General features: G+C 29.3%; 3 protein-coding genes across 4 annotated transcripts; 2 read left to right on the top strand and 1 right to left on the bottom strand.

Annotated features, from left to right (window-relative positions):
* Positions 1-2886: 2886 nt before the first annotated feature.
* On the bottom strand, positions 2887-5241 carry LOC107022758 (auxin-responsive protein IAA29-like). Its single transcript, XM_015223348.2, has 4 exons — positions 4918-5241; positions 3996-4264; positions 3752-3845; positions 2887-3187 (listed from the first exon to the last, which is right to left on the bottom strand). The coding sequence occupies exons 1-4, from the start codon at positions 5172-5174 to the stop codon at positions 3100-3102; spliced, it is 708 nt and encodes a 235-aa protein (XP_015078834.1). The 5' UTR covers positions 5175-5241; the 3' UTR covers positions 2887-3099.
* Positions 5242-12160: 6919 nt separating this feature from the next.
* LOC107022430 lies at positions 12161-15535 on the top strand. Of its 2 annotated transcripts, none has more exons than XM_027917437.1 (5): positions 12161-12569; positions 13434-13533; positions 13693-13792; positions 14483-14571; positions 14981-15535. In XM_027917437.1, the coding sequence occupies exons 1-5, from the start codon at positions 12386-12388 to the stop codon at positions 15222-15224; spliced, it is 717 nt and encodes a 238-aa protein (XP_027773238.1). In that variant the 5' UTR covers positions 12161-12385; the 3' UTR covers positions 15225-15535. The 2 variants fall into 2 exon arrangements, with proteins under 2 accessions (XP_027773238.1, XP_027773239.1); XM_027917438.1 differs by having other exon boundaries at positions 12189-12569; positions 14483-14552.
* A 553-nt stretch (positions 15536-16088) lies between these two features.
* On the top strand, positions 16089-17062 carry LOC114077502 (ATP synthase subunit b', chloroplastic-like). The gene has a single exon (XM_027917439.1). The coding sequence runs from the start codon at positions 16259-16261 to the stop codon at positions 16928-16930; it is 672 nt and encodes a 223-aa protein (XP_027773240.1). The 5' UTR covers positions 16089-16258; the 3' UTR covers positions 16931-17062.

Here is a 17062-nt window from a genome sequence, read left to right as displayed (position 1 = left end):
CGTTTCTATATCTATTATATTTTTTTACCTTAAAAGGTTTCAAAAGTAATTTTCGTATCTTACAGTATCAATAATCTTTTTGAAAATAAATTAGATAATGAGAGAAATAACGAAAGTGTGGAGGATTTTTAATTTATTTGTTAAAAGGGAGGGAATATGAAATATTACCTCTGGGATGTGCATTCAATTTTTCAGTTCGATTTTATTCTATTCGATTCGCGTTTTAATTTTTGATTTTGAAAAAGTGCAACCCAATTCGAATCGAAATAAATTTGATTTGGTTTGATTTTTCTCTTTTGGTGTGTGTTTTTTCGATTTGGTTAATTGGTTATGTCAATAATTAGAAACATAACAAAGTTATACATATATATATATATATTGAATTTCTTAAATATTCTTTTTAATATAAATCAGAAGTAAAACATAAAACACAATACTTGAAAGAATATTAATTATAGACTAAATATAAGAAAATAAAGTAAACCATAATGAAAATAACTAAAAAGGATGAAAAGTGGTTAACTCTAACTTAATTCTAAACACACACACGCACGCACGCACACACAATTTTTTTAATTTTTCAGTTTTCATTTTTCTAAATCCAAATTTAAACAAAAAAACAAACAAAGTAATTTATGAATTTAAAAATCAAACCAAAAATTCAAAAAATTAAATCCAAATTAAAACTCAATTTGATTTGATTTGATTTTTTGATTTACTCCAAATAATGCACACCCCAACGGCCCAACCTCTAATTAAGTGTTTAGTATATATGGCTAAGTTTAACTATACAAGTGTTTAGTAAGAATATTAGGTGTAAAAAAAAAATCTTACATACCAACTTTTGCTGATTTGGAATTACACGTGGCAAGAAAATGATATGCTGGACATATTAGATAGATTATTTCTTACACATGTGACCTCATTATAGGATAGTTGCTTAAAATGGACGAAAACTTTTAGATTATTATAGTGCCCATATAAATCGGGGCGGAGCTAATAGGTCAATTATAAATTCGATAAAATTCAATATAAATCATGTCTTTATAATATAAAATTTACGTAAAATGTATAGATAATTTTCAAGAATTAAACTTTTTGAAAAATAATCTAAAATTCATAAATTTAAAATTTTCATGTCGTCTCTCACCATAATTTAGTCATCAAATGAGAAATGGTGTTGGAGTCAATGACACAATTAGAGCATAAACAAAGAAAATAAGTTTATTGAAGTGGCACTAATCTTTCATAAACTTATGATTTATCATTAGACAAACTCAATTATAGAGGAATTTTCCTAGTAGTGGCCACTTGGTAAAGCAGTTTTAACATAGATGGCAACTCTGAATATGATGTTTAATTAGGTTAATCTTCCTCAATCAATTAGCTATAGAAACTTACTTGAGCTTTTTCCTTGAAAATACATCGCGATAAAATAATTACTATTTCTAATTTACCCTTACCGATATTTATTTTTGAAGATTATAAACTTTAATTATAGAGCGTGACACATAAATAAAGTAAAGATCTAATTAAAAGATATTAAATTTAAATACATAAATAAAAATAAAATAAAATAAATATTTTTTAATTAATATTTTTTAATGTACTAAATACAATAAATAATTTAAAACAAAAGGAGTAACTTATTTTCTTAGGTTGTGCGGCATGTTGCCAGAATTGAGTATGAAAATAATTTTGGGTCAATTGATCATTAATTAATTAATTAACGTGCCAAACCTATATCCTTCGTTTCAAGTGCAAAATTCAAACACACGTTCCATTATTATTATTATTGGGTGCTTCTTTAAACCTTTTGATATGTATTGCTAATTAATTATATACACTATAACAAAAATAATTATTAGCGGTATTTAATTCTTAATTATCGTTAAATATGTATTTTTAATGACAATTATCACTTTTTATATATGTCTCTAAAGTCTTTAACGACATTGGTTCTAATGACAATTAACTATTGTTGGTAAAAATATAAGCACTATCTATTAGTGTCAATATTTAATGTTGCTAAAAGTTATTTTTATTGTAGTGAGATCAGATCCGATAGGAAACAATTTATTTCGCGGCGGGTGGGGGCTAATGCATTTAAGGTTAATATGGTGTTTATTGAAGTTGATGTGCGTGTAGTACAAGATTAGAAACAAAAGACACTACATGACATATCTTAAATAGCACCTCACTTCTGTATTTAACGGTGATGGACAAGTGACTTTATTACAAACAAAATACAATTCATTACGAACTAGTGAAAAATTTGTATTAATCGTTTTTTTTATTAAATTAGCTCATTGAAAAAATATATGATAAGAAATTGAATTTCATTAGAAATATTGAAAACTTTTTCATTTTTCCGTAATAATAATTTTTTTTCCTCAATAATTTATTTAAAATACTTGTGAAAACAGTCAATGAACATTTTTCGATGGATAAAATATTAGTAAAAAAATAATGATTTTGTAATGTGGGTGGGGATAATGGTGATTAGGGTTTGTGTGTGAGAGTATAAAAAAAATCTCCAAAATTTCTAATATGGTTGTAAATAAATTTATTTCTATATTAGTTATGATAAATATTAAATTATACTAAATTCCTTTTTGCACCTAGTAGTTTTGCATTATAGTAATATTGGGCTGGGTTGCAAAGGCCCAGCAAAAAAAAGGCCCTGACCCAGAATGAGCTACCAGGTCAGCTTGTCGTGGCCCGGGTTCATGGGATTCCGTTAAATATTCGATAGTGAGCATAGTTATTATCGTATATTAACTTAAAATCATTGTAAAAGCGCATAAATTTTAAATCACGGATTTGAATCATACCGTTGAAAAAAAAAAAGAGAAACACGTTAATGAATAATTAATTTGAAGAAAATTTCCCCCAAATATTTCCTCGGTTTCATATTATTTGTCCACCTTACTATAAATAGTTATCTCAAATCAAACCAACAAAATAAATATAAAATTACATTATAGGATAATAAAATTACAATGTCAAACTCAATTAACTAATTTTTTTCTTCATATCTTTTAATCAATTACCTTCAACATTCTCTACTAATTAAACTATATAATATAATTAATACTCTTAAGAAATATGGGATGATTTTCTTGTGCTTCTTCCACTCTTCCAATTCCTTAGAATCTGTATTCTCTGAACTGTCTCCATGAATGTTCTGCAAAATTAAACCATTAATTATATATACTCTGAATAAATACTGGAAAACAATTTCTAATTTATATTTTACTCGTCTTAAATTAATTATAAATAATGGTGTAGCAATAATGACGAGTACTCCTGAATCTAAAGTTTATGAATTTTACGTAATTTCAAGTAAATATATACAATAATAATCATGTTTACAATCAAATACTCCTTCATTTCACTATTATTTATCATTGTTTCTATTTTTAGAGTCAGAACTATAAAAACTTTGACTAATTTTTTAAAATGTATTTTTTCATCATATTGATATGCAAAAAATTGGAAATTTATAGTACTTTTCATATAGTTTTTGAATATCTAAATTTTTTGTTTAAAATATCGAATCAATATAATTTAATTTAACTTTGGAAATTAGTCAAATTAACTTTCAAAAAGCATAACATGACAAATAAAAATAAATGAAGAGAGTATTCATCTAGAGATGTTAGTAAATTTTTAAATACGTATCTAAGTCATAGTAAAAGATACTGAATTTACGTGAATCCTCGTAGGATAGAAAAGGTAAGGTACATACTCCCAAGGTACATCTTCAGCAAGCATCCAATCTCCTTCTTTGTCTTGGTACAATAGTGTAAAGCGTCCATCATTTTCATCACAACTCTCATGTGCTGCATATAAATTAACCAAACTTAATTAGTAATTCAAGTCTTAATTAATTCTTTATTGTTATTTTGTAAAAAAAAAAAAGAAAAGAAGAAGACATGCTATTTTAATTTTCATATTTTTTATATAATAATAGGAGTGAAATAATTACTTACATTTATTAAACATTTGGAGCAAAGTGTTAGTAAGGATTTGATAAGAATTATATAACATTAGATCAATTTTTCTTCCAATGGCTACTCCTTCCATTTTAACCTTCACATACATGGAATTTCTAATTCCAATATTGTGTCTACTATTATTATTATTATTATTAATAATATTTTTGTTCCATCCAACTTCATGATTAATCCCATGAATTAGTTTTTTTCTCCATGATTTAATTGGTGGCCACCCCACTACTCCATTTTCTTCCTTGAATTCTCTGCATCACAAATGCAATATTTATTAATTAGTAATAATTAATATATCATAAGATCAACTAAAAATAATGATTTTTAATACACTTTTTAGGAAGTTAAACTAAAAGAATAACAATATTTGTAAGACAAGAAATATAAGTCAAAGCCATAGATTAAAATTTCTAGATTTTGGACTTATTTTGATTTAATAACAAATGTTTAATTAAAGTATTTTTTTAATCTTACCCAAATGGCCAAATACTATTCTAGTGTTTAAAATCTATTTTAACTTAAAAACACCCAAAAATAAATCAGGCTCATAAGTTTCCAAGCACATATACAAGTATGTTCAAGTCAATTTGCCTAAAACATGACACTAACCTTTTTTTGAAAATATGGGGAAGATTATGACATGGGAGATCAAATCATAATTTTCAGTAAGAGAGTTTAAAATACGATAAAATTAATAATAAGTTAAAAACAGATAAAAATTTTTCAATATCTACTATTAAATAATTTTAATCATATACAAATAAAACAAAATTTCCTTCAAAAATACTTCGAATAAACCCTTAAAACGACTCCGCCTTTAATGAAGAGTTTAGTAAATATATGAATAAAACTACACACAAACATGAAAGAATATATTTACTACAAATTAATTACACAAACTTACTGATTATAACAAGCTTCAAAATATCTCCTTTTTTGATGACTATCATCTTCTTCTTCATTTGGTTGGCCATTCCATATAAGCAAAGACAATGTTTTACCTTCAACTTTGTTACTACCATAATCATCATTATTAATCTTCTTCATTTCTGAGAAGTTGTCATCAAATGTGTCAATATTAATATTGTTGTCATTTAGGTAGGAATATTTGATAGGATTTGAATTAGGAAGTGCAAGACCAAGACCAAGCTCAAGTTCCATCTCATAAATGATATGAAAAAAAAAAAGTATAGAGATTATAAAAGATTTGGTAGTATAATTTTCTTGAAGATGTTTATTTATTTATATATATATATATACAAGTAAAAGTAAATATTAATGTGGTAGAAAATGGAAAGAGAAGAGAAGGAGAATTGTCTGGTGAGAAAAAGAAAAAAGGGAGTGAGCATTGAAGTTGGGTCGGCCAAAAGAGTAGCAAACATATCGACACCTCACAAAAGCATGTTTTTGGACCATCTCTTTACCCTTCGTTTGGTGTATATATCACAAATTATAGTAAATTACGATTAAAAAGATAAATATTTAAGTTGAGATATAAATATTTTGCTTTTTTTTAAGTTTATTGTATGCATTATAATTTACATCGATTCAGATAGTTGAACTTTTCTTTAACTTATCTCTCTTTCATGATATAACATAATTTAATAATGTCGTATTACTTAAAAACTTCATATTACATTAGAACGTATTCCTTCAGTATAATATTTTGCTCTTTTCAGTTTGTGAATAAGTTGGAGATTTAGAATATTTTTCGTTCTCTTCATTTTTTTCTTTCAAATACTAATTTCACTACACATTACAATATTATTCCGAACTAATTCTCGTAACTCTGAAAATATTTCATTTCAATACTCGAATTAACATATTAACTTTTGGTGAAATGCTTCAACTAGAGACTCACTACAACAAATAAAGAATTTAGGATCAAAAATATAATTGTCTCCTTTCACGGCAATAATAAATATGAGTTTTTATAATAACATTCTATAAAAATACTTTTAAAAATTTTAACAATTCCGAATACGATGACATTAACTCAATCGGTGATAGAAAAATCTATCACCATAAAATATCTTTTTTGTTATAATGACTTTAATTAGATTCAATTTTTGAAATTGTTTTTGGATATATTCTTATTCATATATTAGATGTAGTCAAACTAATCATACTTATCGATCTCAATAAATATGTTCGATATATATTAGTTAGTTTAACTCTTGAATTTACTATTAATAAAGTGTTTATTGGTTTTTCTTTTGTTTTCAACTTTTTCATATATAAAGTAGAGCTTAATTAATTCTCTTGTGATCCATCCGACAATGCAACTGATGGTACAATCTCTTGTCTTTTACTTTTGTTACCTCCTAAAGAAAATTACAAATGGAATTTATGATAAATACATTTTTTTTCCTTTTGTTAAATTAAATCTTGAATTTATAGTCATAACTCAAAATTAGTTTAAACGGAAAAAAAAATATTGTTCAAACTATATACAACCCAGAGTTATATGATTCATTTTATTCACCATTTTTCCCTCAAAGTTTAAATATAAATATTTTTTTATCAGCGATTTCACTATCTGATCTAGTGTGTACAAATACATTCATAAAGTACTTTATATTTCCCCGGATAACTATTTGAGATCATAAAATCCGCATTGAATTAGGTCTGACTCTAATAACGTAAAAAAAATTAATTTCTTAAATGAATTCATGAAAACATTGTCCCACATTTCCTTCTTTTATGATTTTATGAATACTTGTTGGACCAAATGAGCCAGCATGCAGTCCTTTGTTTAATAAGAAAAAAGTAAAAAGATACTATACTACTACTATAATTTTCCATTAACAATCAATGGTAAATTGAACATTATAATAAAGTAGAACAACAATATATCTTCTCCCTTTAATTTTCTAGTAGTTGGAAAATGACATATCATTACTAATTAAAGGATTAATTGCTAATTCAAGATTTAATGCGTGTGAACGAAACTTAAACGTGTTTTATCAAATAAAGTATTAAAGCAAAAAAAATTTTTGTCTGGCATGACAAATGTTTGGACAAATTTAGGTCATGACTTGTTTATGTCCCCAATTAAAATATAAGTAAATTTACCTTTAATTAATTTAAAATCACAAAAGGCGGGGTTAATACTTCATAATGAATTACTGCTAATTAACTTAAGAATTTACAGAAATAAATTACTTAAAGAGCAATTATATGTAATTTTCTTAATTAAATAATCAGTAGTCTGAAAATTAATGATAAAAAATGACAGAAATCTCACATTTAAATTCTCTTATTACCATTATCCCATATTAGTTTTACAAATCCCTAAAATTCCTCATTTTTACGCATCAAATTAATGTATCTCGTGCATCAAATTAATTTATCTCACGCATAATTTGTCGTTTACAACATGTTAAAAATAAAATATATACGAATTTGTTAAAAAATAAAAAAATTATACAGTTATCACTTATTATCCTTGTTATCTAAGCACAAGATTAAGACCAGTCAACCATCATGATAATGTTGTCATTTGACTTTGCACGTTTGAATACGATATATCTGGTTACACTCATTAGAAGCAACAATTATTAATTGGGGCGGAGCTAGTGAAATAGTTATGCATACACGTGAATTTAATAATTTTTGTCTAAATTATTTATATCTATATTAAATAATTTATTGAATGTATATAATGTATTTAATTAGCTTGGAATCTGGTCCATCGATCTGATTATTCTTACAATATTAATTTGAGATTGTTATAATATAAATTACGTTTAAATTAAATTTTTTATATTTACCTCTGATTATTACTATCATTTGTCTGATTAACTAAGATTAGATTTAGACACGTGATACAGAGATGAAAGTTCAAGAAATTAAAGTCATGATGCAACCACTCTCATCAATTGAAAAATCTCCAAATAAATCATGACAAAATTGGCAAAATATTCTATTGGTTTTGGTTGGTTAGTTTGGAAGCATGTGACTTAATATATCGAAATTGGATTAAGGGTTGATTCCTTAATGTCGAATATTTTTTATTTATTTCAATATTAAATAGGGCAACTTTCACATATAGCAAACAAAAAATTCATATTTGTATGCTATAGCAAAGTTTGCATAATTGCGCTCCATAGCAAACATAAAACTGTATAATTCGCTATACATATACAATTGTATAATTCGCTGGCCTAAATTGTATAATTCGCTGGCTTATTTCGCTGCAATTGTATAATTCGCCATCGTATTTCACTGCGATTGTATAATGCACAATTGTATTATTCGCTGCCTATTTCGCTGCAATATTTTTATAAAATTTGCTTTGCATACAATTGAATCGAATTAAAATGTATGTATATTGCATAATTATAAGTGTATAGCAAGATGATATATGTTTTTCTCTCGCTTTATACAAAAACAGAAACACAATATATACACTTCTGTTGTATAAAGCTAGAGAAAATTGTATTTCACTGCAATTGTATAATTCGCAATTGTATAATTTGTTGCCTTTTTCTCTGCAATATTTGAAGTAAAATGTTTGTAAATTGTATAATTAAGTGTATAACACGAAGATATATATTTTTGTATGTCTATATACAATTTTCTCTCGCTTTATACAAAACAGAAACATAATTTATACACTTCTGTGTATAAAGCGAGAGAGGCGAGCGAGAACGGAGAGTGGCGAGCGAGATTTTGGGGAGAGAGACGCCTGAAAAACTTTAGCTAACGTTTGCTATGGAGCACAATTAAATGAAACCCTAACTACTCTATTTATTTTAGGTTATTAGTTTGCTATTATATACAATTTTCCCTATTAAATATTCATATTAAAATTTGATTAATTTAAATTTACATTATGTAGGATCTATTTGTGAGAATATCAAATATTTTGTTAAATATATTTCCACATGAAATAATATGATATAATTTTTTTTTGAGGGGGGGGTTGGGTGAGGTGGAATCTCTAGCTAGACGACAAAGCAACCAACATAGATAGACAATAGTTTGGTGAGTGTTTTGGGGTCAATTGGTTTTCGAAGAATTTTACATAGTTATTCGTGGAAAATATTTTTTTTTTCTCAATGATAATAATTACGTATTCTTTTTATTTCAATTTTTTTTTTAATTTGATTGAATTTCACTTATTTTCTTAGATTCTGTCGTTCTGAATTTCTTATACTAAAGATATTCAAAATGTATCATTTTTTTTAATCGTTTTAGATATGTCATGAAAAATGTTATTTTGAAATTCACAAGTTACCAAATTATGATCACTGTCGATCTAATATACCAAACAAAATGGAGCTACCTCATATCATATATGATGAAGTCATGGATCACAATTCACATTGTTTTCTAATTAGGACTTGTATTTTTTTTTTTCAAAAGAAGTCATATGTCTCCCAAGACTTTAACATTTTGGGGTCAGTTTCGATTACTAATGTCTGAATTTTTTCTATCAAAAAGTATGCTAAGAGAACAATTAATTAAATATTGAAATTCAGCTTTCTTTTGTTTTCAAAAAAAAAAACTTAAAAAGTCATTAATTTAGAGCAAATTAAGGATCATATCATAATAAAAGGCTCATATAAAGAGTCCCTAAATCCCCATTCCACAAATGATGTGTCATATGTGGGACTCAACAGATTAAACTTTGATTCATTTTCTGATATTAATCATAATTAAATGCAACAAATCATACAAATAAAGATAAGGCACACGTATATGAACAATAAATTGTTCATGAATGATTACAAGTAGAACAAAATTATGTTGTCTCGATGAAATGTATAATTTCTAATTGGACCACCTCGTTTCAAAGGATATTTCAAAGTGTCAATTGGGCATGCACATTACAAAATTTAAAAAAATTCAATGTATAATATATATATATACATAATTTCTTTTTACCCTATTTGGTATAGTATTTCGACAAAGGTAACTCCACTATTGTCAAGATGGTCGTCTCTTAGTAATTTGTTTTTCTAGATTTTCATTTTGATTTTTCAATTTATATGAATTTAATCGATTGGATACAAGGTTTATGACCAGTTTTAAATATGCCATAAGAAAAAATAACATTTTTAGTTAAGACTATATTCTTATTTTAGTCTTCGTGTTATCTAATTTAACATTATTTAACTTTCAATTATATCAAGCAAGTGATTTTAGTCCTTCAACTTACAGATTTAAAAAAAATTAACAGAGAGTTCACTGCTAAAAAGGGTATTTTGAGTATTTCCTTTTCAATTCTCTCTCTTTGAAGAACAAGCTAAGTCTTCATTATCTCTATCTAGAAGAACAAGTCCGTCGATTTGAGCTACAATTTCAAAAATCAACTTGATAGGTATTAACCCTCCCTCTCACACCGAATGATAAATTATGCAACGAATGATTTTTTTAAAAAAAGTTTTTTGTTTTCTCAAGCAATTTCTTTAAAATATCCGAATTACCCCGTTTAGCAGTGAACTCTCTGTTAATTTTTTTGGGTATGATATAACTAAAGGTTAATAGTGCTAAGTTAAATAACACGAGAACTAAAATAAGAATATAGTCTTAACACAGGGACTAAAAATGCCGTTTACCCTATGCCATAGTATTTGTATAGTTATGAAAAAAAATCTCAATTGAATGTAAATAAAAAATTAAATTAAATAACTTTCAAATTTGAGAAAAAACATTCTTGTTAAATGCACTAAAAAGAAAATATGATTATGTTAGAAGTGTAGCATTCTTTTCTAGGAAAAATGTACATGTTGAATAAAGCAAAGATGTTAAAAAGAACATCAACAAGACATGATTTACTTTATTCTTCCTTTGAATAAAAAAAGAGAAAAACTTTATTCCTCTTAATTGATTTATGGAGACATTGGCTATTAGAGGAGGAGCTTCCTTTGAAAAGCAAATACATGGTGCATTGTACATTGTAAAGAAGAAAGAGAAGTTCCAAACACAAAAAAATGTGTTTATTACTCTACAAACACATTCTTCTTTTTTTTAAATTTTTTTTACTCTATCTGTTCACTATTATTTGTCATAATTTTTATTTTCAGAGTCAAATAGTAAGAACTTTGATTAATATTTTACGATGTATTTTTTTATCATATTGATATGCAAAAAATTGCAATTTATCGTACTTTTCATATAATTTTTGAATATCTAAATTTTTTGTTTAAAATATCGAATTAATATAATCTAATCTAACTTTGAAAATCAATCAAAATGACTTTCGAGAAATGTAACATGACAAATAAAAATGAACAGAGAGAGTATTTTCTAGATTTTCCGCCGTGTAGCATAAAAATTATTTATATTTAGGACTAGAATTTATTGTCTTTAAGAATCTTACACATTGTAAGAAATTACCTAAATAGATATAAGATTTTATCATAATCTCTAAACGTTTCAATCATTTACAAAAATTTCCTCTCGAATTTATCACTTTCCTCTCGTTGATACATCTCTATCCCCTCTCAGATACACTCCTCACATACGTATCTGGATGTCTGTTGATGTATTCGGAAGTCCAGTGATGTATCAGATGTCCTATTCCCCTCTATGATACATCATTCCCCTCTCGGATACATCCTTCACCTATGTATCCGGATGTCCAGTAATGTATCAAAAAGTCCAATAACGTCTCCAAAGTCCATAATTTGAAGGAATTTTTATAATTGAAAAAAAATAAAAAAATAATGTAATTAATTTTTAACACTCATTTTACAACAATCCTTGTTGATGTTCTTCAATCTTCAATCTTATTTACTCACGAAAAGGATTAAAATCGAAACGGGCCTAGTAGAATCACGGGTTCTCGGTGGCCCAACTTTGTCATGCCATCTGTGGCGCGTGATAGCGACGCTTCATTCCATTTAGGAACAAAAATATTCTCCCTCCCAATCATAAACGCACCAAACAAGTAGCCACAAAGTCACCTGTTACGGTTTGATAAGTATTTCTTTATTCTTAATCAGAGTTTTCAGATTCAAGTTATATGAATATTAAATTATCTTTATTAGAGAATGTCTTAATATAATTTTCAAATGAAAATTTAAACTCATCGTACTCTAATATAGATATCGAACACAAACATTAAAAAAAAAAAAAGAGTAGGCAGAAAGTGAGAGTAGAAAGCAATTGAATTGAATTCTTTTATGTTCCACTTAGAATTTCCTCCAACATAAGCCAACCACAACCTTAAATCTGTACCAAAGAATCAATCAATCACCAAAAAGAGATAAATATAATAATAATAATAATAATAATAATTCTAAAACAATAACAACACTCATATTAGAAAACTTAAGGAGATCAAATTAGAGGTCTTTAAAATGGTGATGTTATGAATCAAATATAATTTTAGTTTACTACTTATAAATGGTGTACTAGTCATGGAAGTTTTAAAGAGGGATGAAGAAGATGTTAGTCCTAGATTTTCATTTCAAAAGAATGTATCATCATTGTCTTGTGTAGTACCACCATTTTTGCTCAGCCCACAAAAGAGCTTGCACTACAACAAGTTACCTGAGGAACCACTTAATCTCACAGTACTCAAATTGGATGGCTCTTCCTTTGGTAATTTTTATTATTTTCCTCTTCATGTTCAATTGTCTTGTCAAATACTGAAATTGATTTCCATCTATATGTGTCTGTATAGACGACGAATTCAGGATTTAGAGTCACTGAGTTCCAATAGTACTGAAATTCATGTGTGTATGCCCTTAGAAATGGATGGATCTAGAATTCAGAGATTAGTATTTTTTATGTGTGTATATTTTTTTTAATAATTGGGGCTAGGGAAATGGGATGGGATTACAAGGTAGGGGAATGATCCCTACCCGAGGTCATAGTTCAAGTAGCCAACTAATTGGCCTACTAATATACAATCTTGGAGCCAGGAATTTGGCGAAGGGTGTGCAAATTTTCTTCTCAGTTGTGTTAAGGGAGTGCTAAATTAAATATACTTTCATAATAGCTAACATTTAACCTCTGTACACCACATAATTTTCAAGAGTGTGCACCAAACCATCCTTCACCTAAGATGGCTCCGCCCATGTACATATATGTATATGATATTTTAACACGTATGTATGGTTTAAGTCAAAGATAGTAGGACATTAGGTGCTATCACACTTACTCTATACTATGTAGTTTGATCTACATGTGGATCGCTAGTATTGATGTATTCAGGGGTGGAGCTAGCTTGGAGGAAGGGGAATTAAAATCCCTTCACTATTATGCAAATAGGGTAACAGGTAGTCCTTTTATTTTGTGTTGTTTTGTTATATATAAGTTTTCGAACGCCCTTGCACATGAGAATTCTTTTAGTGGAGTGGCAAAGGGGGTTCAAAAATTGCTTTAGGTAGCAGGCTTCATCATTAGTGATGTATCATATGTTTTTTTCAAATGGTCAGATCAATTGAATTTTGTGTTGTGCAGATATTAAAGTTGCAAGGAATGGGACAGTGGCGGAGCTGAAACAGGCGGTGGAATCTGCCTTCAGTCATTTTCCAAAGACAGGAACAGGCAAGGTTTCATGGTATGTGCATTGCTAAAGGAAACTTTCAGACTAAACTTCTTCCGTTGTAGATTGCTTGAGACTTATACTTCGATTTCTGTCTAATGTAATTTGCATAGATGTTTCACTGTATATTACCTTGGCTAGTTCTTCCGAATTTTTCACTAGTCAATATTACAGGTCACATGTATGGGGACATTTTTGCTTGAGCTACGATGGGCGGAAGCTACTTACTGATGGTGATTTGTTAGGAACCTATCGGATCAAGGATGGCGATAAGGTTTCTTCTCATTCATCATATTTTCGATCTAGGAGAGTTCTCTTTTATCTAATCTTTATATGATTTGCTTATGTTACTTGCTGTTAAATGCATTAGAATATGCAATTTGTAAAAGGAGATGTATAGGCTTTGAAGAAAATTGATTCTTTTTTAGCCAAATCAGAATCTTGACTTCTGCAGTTGAATGTGTGTGGTTCGATATATTCCCGTTTGTTTGGAAATTAATAAGCTCCTTCGAGTACATCTTCGTTAGCAGATAATTCTGAATGCACTTTAAAGAGGTGAAAATGGTCTGAAGAGAGACCTGTAAAAAAGCAGGTTCAATTACTAAGGTATCTAAGGCTCTAAGGAGATTCTGGTTCATATGAATTCTCTCAACCGAAAAGAAACAGATTTAGCATCAAAATATTTTAGATAATCGTGAAAATGTAAGGTTACTCATGTAGACAGATTTTCTCATGGTGTTTGCGTATAGCCAGAGGCTGTGGTTTCTTTCACTAGACTGATTATTAATCCGTTTTTGTCTATATTCTGGTTTATGAGAGAGTTCAGCAATTTCTATCCACTCTGGAGTTAAGAACTTTTCAGATCATTGCTAATGATTATGTACTTTTTTTCGTTATAAATCCCAAGTGGAAATCTTTTAACATTTCCTAAACGCGCTAACTCTTGATGTTTTTGCATGTGCAGCTCAGTTTTATGAGGCATGTCTCCATCAGTTACAATCTGGTCAAAACGCGATCAGAGAGAGAGGACTCTAGTAAGAATGAACCTAGCATGTAAGATATGTATATTGTTGGTTCATGTGTTCTAATATTGCACTTCACCCAGGCCTGTTATGGTATTGTTTGCTATCGATGCTTGATTCTTCCATAAATTGCAAACACTTCTTCTCGGCCTAAGTTGCTGGAGACACTTGGTAATAAAAGTTGAATCTTGTTCATCTAGGTGTTTCCATGTATAGTTTCTAATACTAGAATATTGTCATTTATATGTTCCATTTATAGTTTCTGTGTCGAATTCTTGCCAGTACTGCTCATCATCATACAGATATAAACCTGGCTATGTCACTTTGTGTGATCATGCAGAGTTTTATGCATATTTTTATGAAATGTTCACTATATGTATTGCATAAGTGGTATCGTAAGGGCACATAGATAACATCATCTTTGAAAATGCATTTTGCAGATCAAAAGTCTGTGAAAGCAGACAACGAAGAGGTGAACGAGAGGGTAATCACCATCAAGATGACTTATCAGAGAACCAAAACAATATTCATGACAACAACAGGGGTGTTGTTGCTAATTGTGAGTCCAGGCTGGTTCACTTGTTTAGAGGGTGGCTCCCATACAAATTGACAAGCCCAGAGAGGAGAATGAAACAGAAGAGCAGGACATCGAGTTCACACGATGGTTTACTTATGGAGTTCTAACAGTGTTGTGCTGTGATTAGTACTTTTGAAAAAAGAGGAATTCATCAACTGTTTGCAAATGTCAAAGAGAGTTGGAGAAGTTAAAGCTCTAAACTTTTGGTTATCCAGTGACTTCAGTGTCCAACCTGATTCTGTAAACAAGATCAGTTGCCTGCTTATGCATCTCTTCTATTTCTTCATTTGCATATCAAAATTATTTGTGTAGAACACTTGGTCATTAGAAACAACAAATCCACAATTATCAGACTTGAACTTCTGCATTCTGGTTTGGGATCTCCATGAGTATTCAAAAAGAGTTTGCGTTTTATGTACTGACGGTATACGAAGCTACTTACACAATTCAGTCACACGTACATCGTACTACAAGGATTAAATGTTAACTAATGGTATGGTCCTCTGACATCTTCAAAAATGTCATTGTGTGTGTCAGATCCTTCAAAAGAGTTGTGTATTTTTGAAGGATCCGACATGAGTGTGTCTACATTTTACGAGAATCCAACAAACTTCTTACTTGCCTATCATCATAGCTTAAAGCTACACTAATAATAGAGTAAACATTATTGACACTGTTAGCATGATTACTTAAACCGAGATAAGAAATTAGGTATGTGAATTAACTTGGGCATCACAATTTTCAAACTTTTTAGTCAATCTACCAACAAATAACAAATGTAGCATTTTTTTTATTTCACATCTCATTATACCCGTCTTGGAGCCCTATTAATTTGAATTCGACCCATTCAAATGTAGCATCCATTACCAAGAACTATTGACCTCGTCCACTGACCAAGTCATTTGGAGATACGACTTATTAAACAAAGATATAACTATAAAAGAATATACTCAAAAGAATGATCTCACGTGAGTGGCACACCCTTAGAGCTCCAATTCTCAGCCTCATCGTTTTGTGTGGCATACATTGAGATAGCCTTTGCAAAAATCAAGAAACGAACCTCTCAAAAAAAGATTTGTTTTTTTTTTCAAACTGCAAAATCCCAAGTTGCAGAAGAAGAGAAGAAGAAGAAGAAGAAGCCATGGCCAACATGATGATGAGCTCCTCCAAAGTTCTAATCACTTCTTCATCCTCCACCATCCCTCCATCTCCAAGATTCAAACTTTCCCTCACCCAAATCCCTTTTCCAAAACTACCCCTCCCCAAATCACCCAAATCCCTTGAAGCCCTTTCAATCCCATCAACTCTCAAGTCCATTTCTGTCATTCTTGCAAGCTCATTGGCCATGGCACCACCTTCACTAGCAGAGGAAATTGAAAAAGCTTCCCTTTTTGACTTCAACTTGACACTCCCAATCATGATGGCTGAATTCCTCTTTCTCATGTTTGCTTTAGACAAGATTTACTTCAGCCCATTAGGGAAATTCATGGATGAAAGAGATTCTGCCATTAAGGAGAAATTGAGCAGTGTGAAGGACACCTCTGCTGAAGTGAAGCAACTGGAAGACCAGGCTGCTGCAATTATGAAGGCTGCAAGGGCTGAGATATCAGCAGCATTGAACAAGATGAAGAAAGAGACTCAGCAAGAAGTAGAGCAGAAGATTGCAGAAGGAAGGAAAAAAGTTGAGGCTGAATTGCAAGAAGCTTTGGCTAGCTTAGAGAGTCAAAAGGAGGAGACAATCAAGAGTCTTGATTCTCAGATTGCTGCCCTTAGTGATGAGATTGTCAAGAAAGTCCTTCCTGTCAGTAACTAATTCTGAAAAGTTGTAATGTTTTTTTCTTGGGATTGGTAAGAGTTAACAGCTTGTTTGGATGGATACTTGTTGCATGTAATATTGTACCGTGTTGTTAGTTTAAATACAAATGTTTATTTTGATTGTTCATTA

This window comes from Solanum pennellii, chromosome 6 (assembly GCF_001406875.1).
Source record: "Solanum pennellii chromosome 6, SPENNV200".
NCBI classification, from domain to species: domain Eukaryota; kingdom Viridiplantae; phylum Streptophyta; class Magnoliopsida; order Solanales; family Solanaceae; genus Solanum; species Solanum pennellii.
This window is presented reverse-complemented; position numbering and strand designations above follow the sequence as displayed.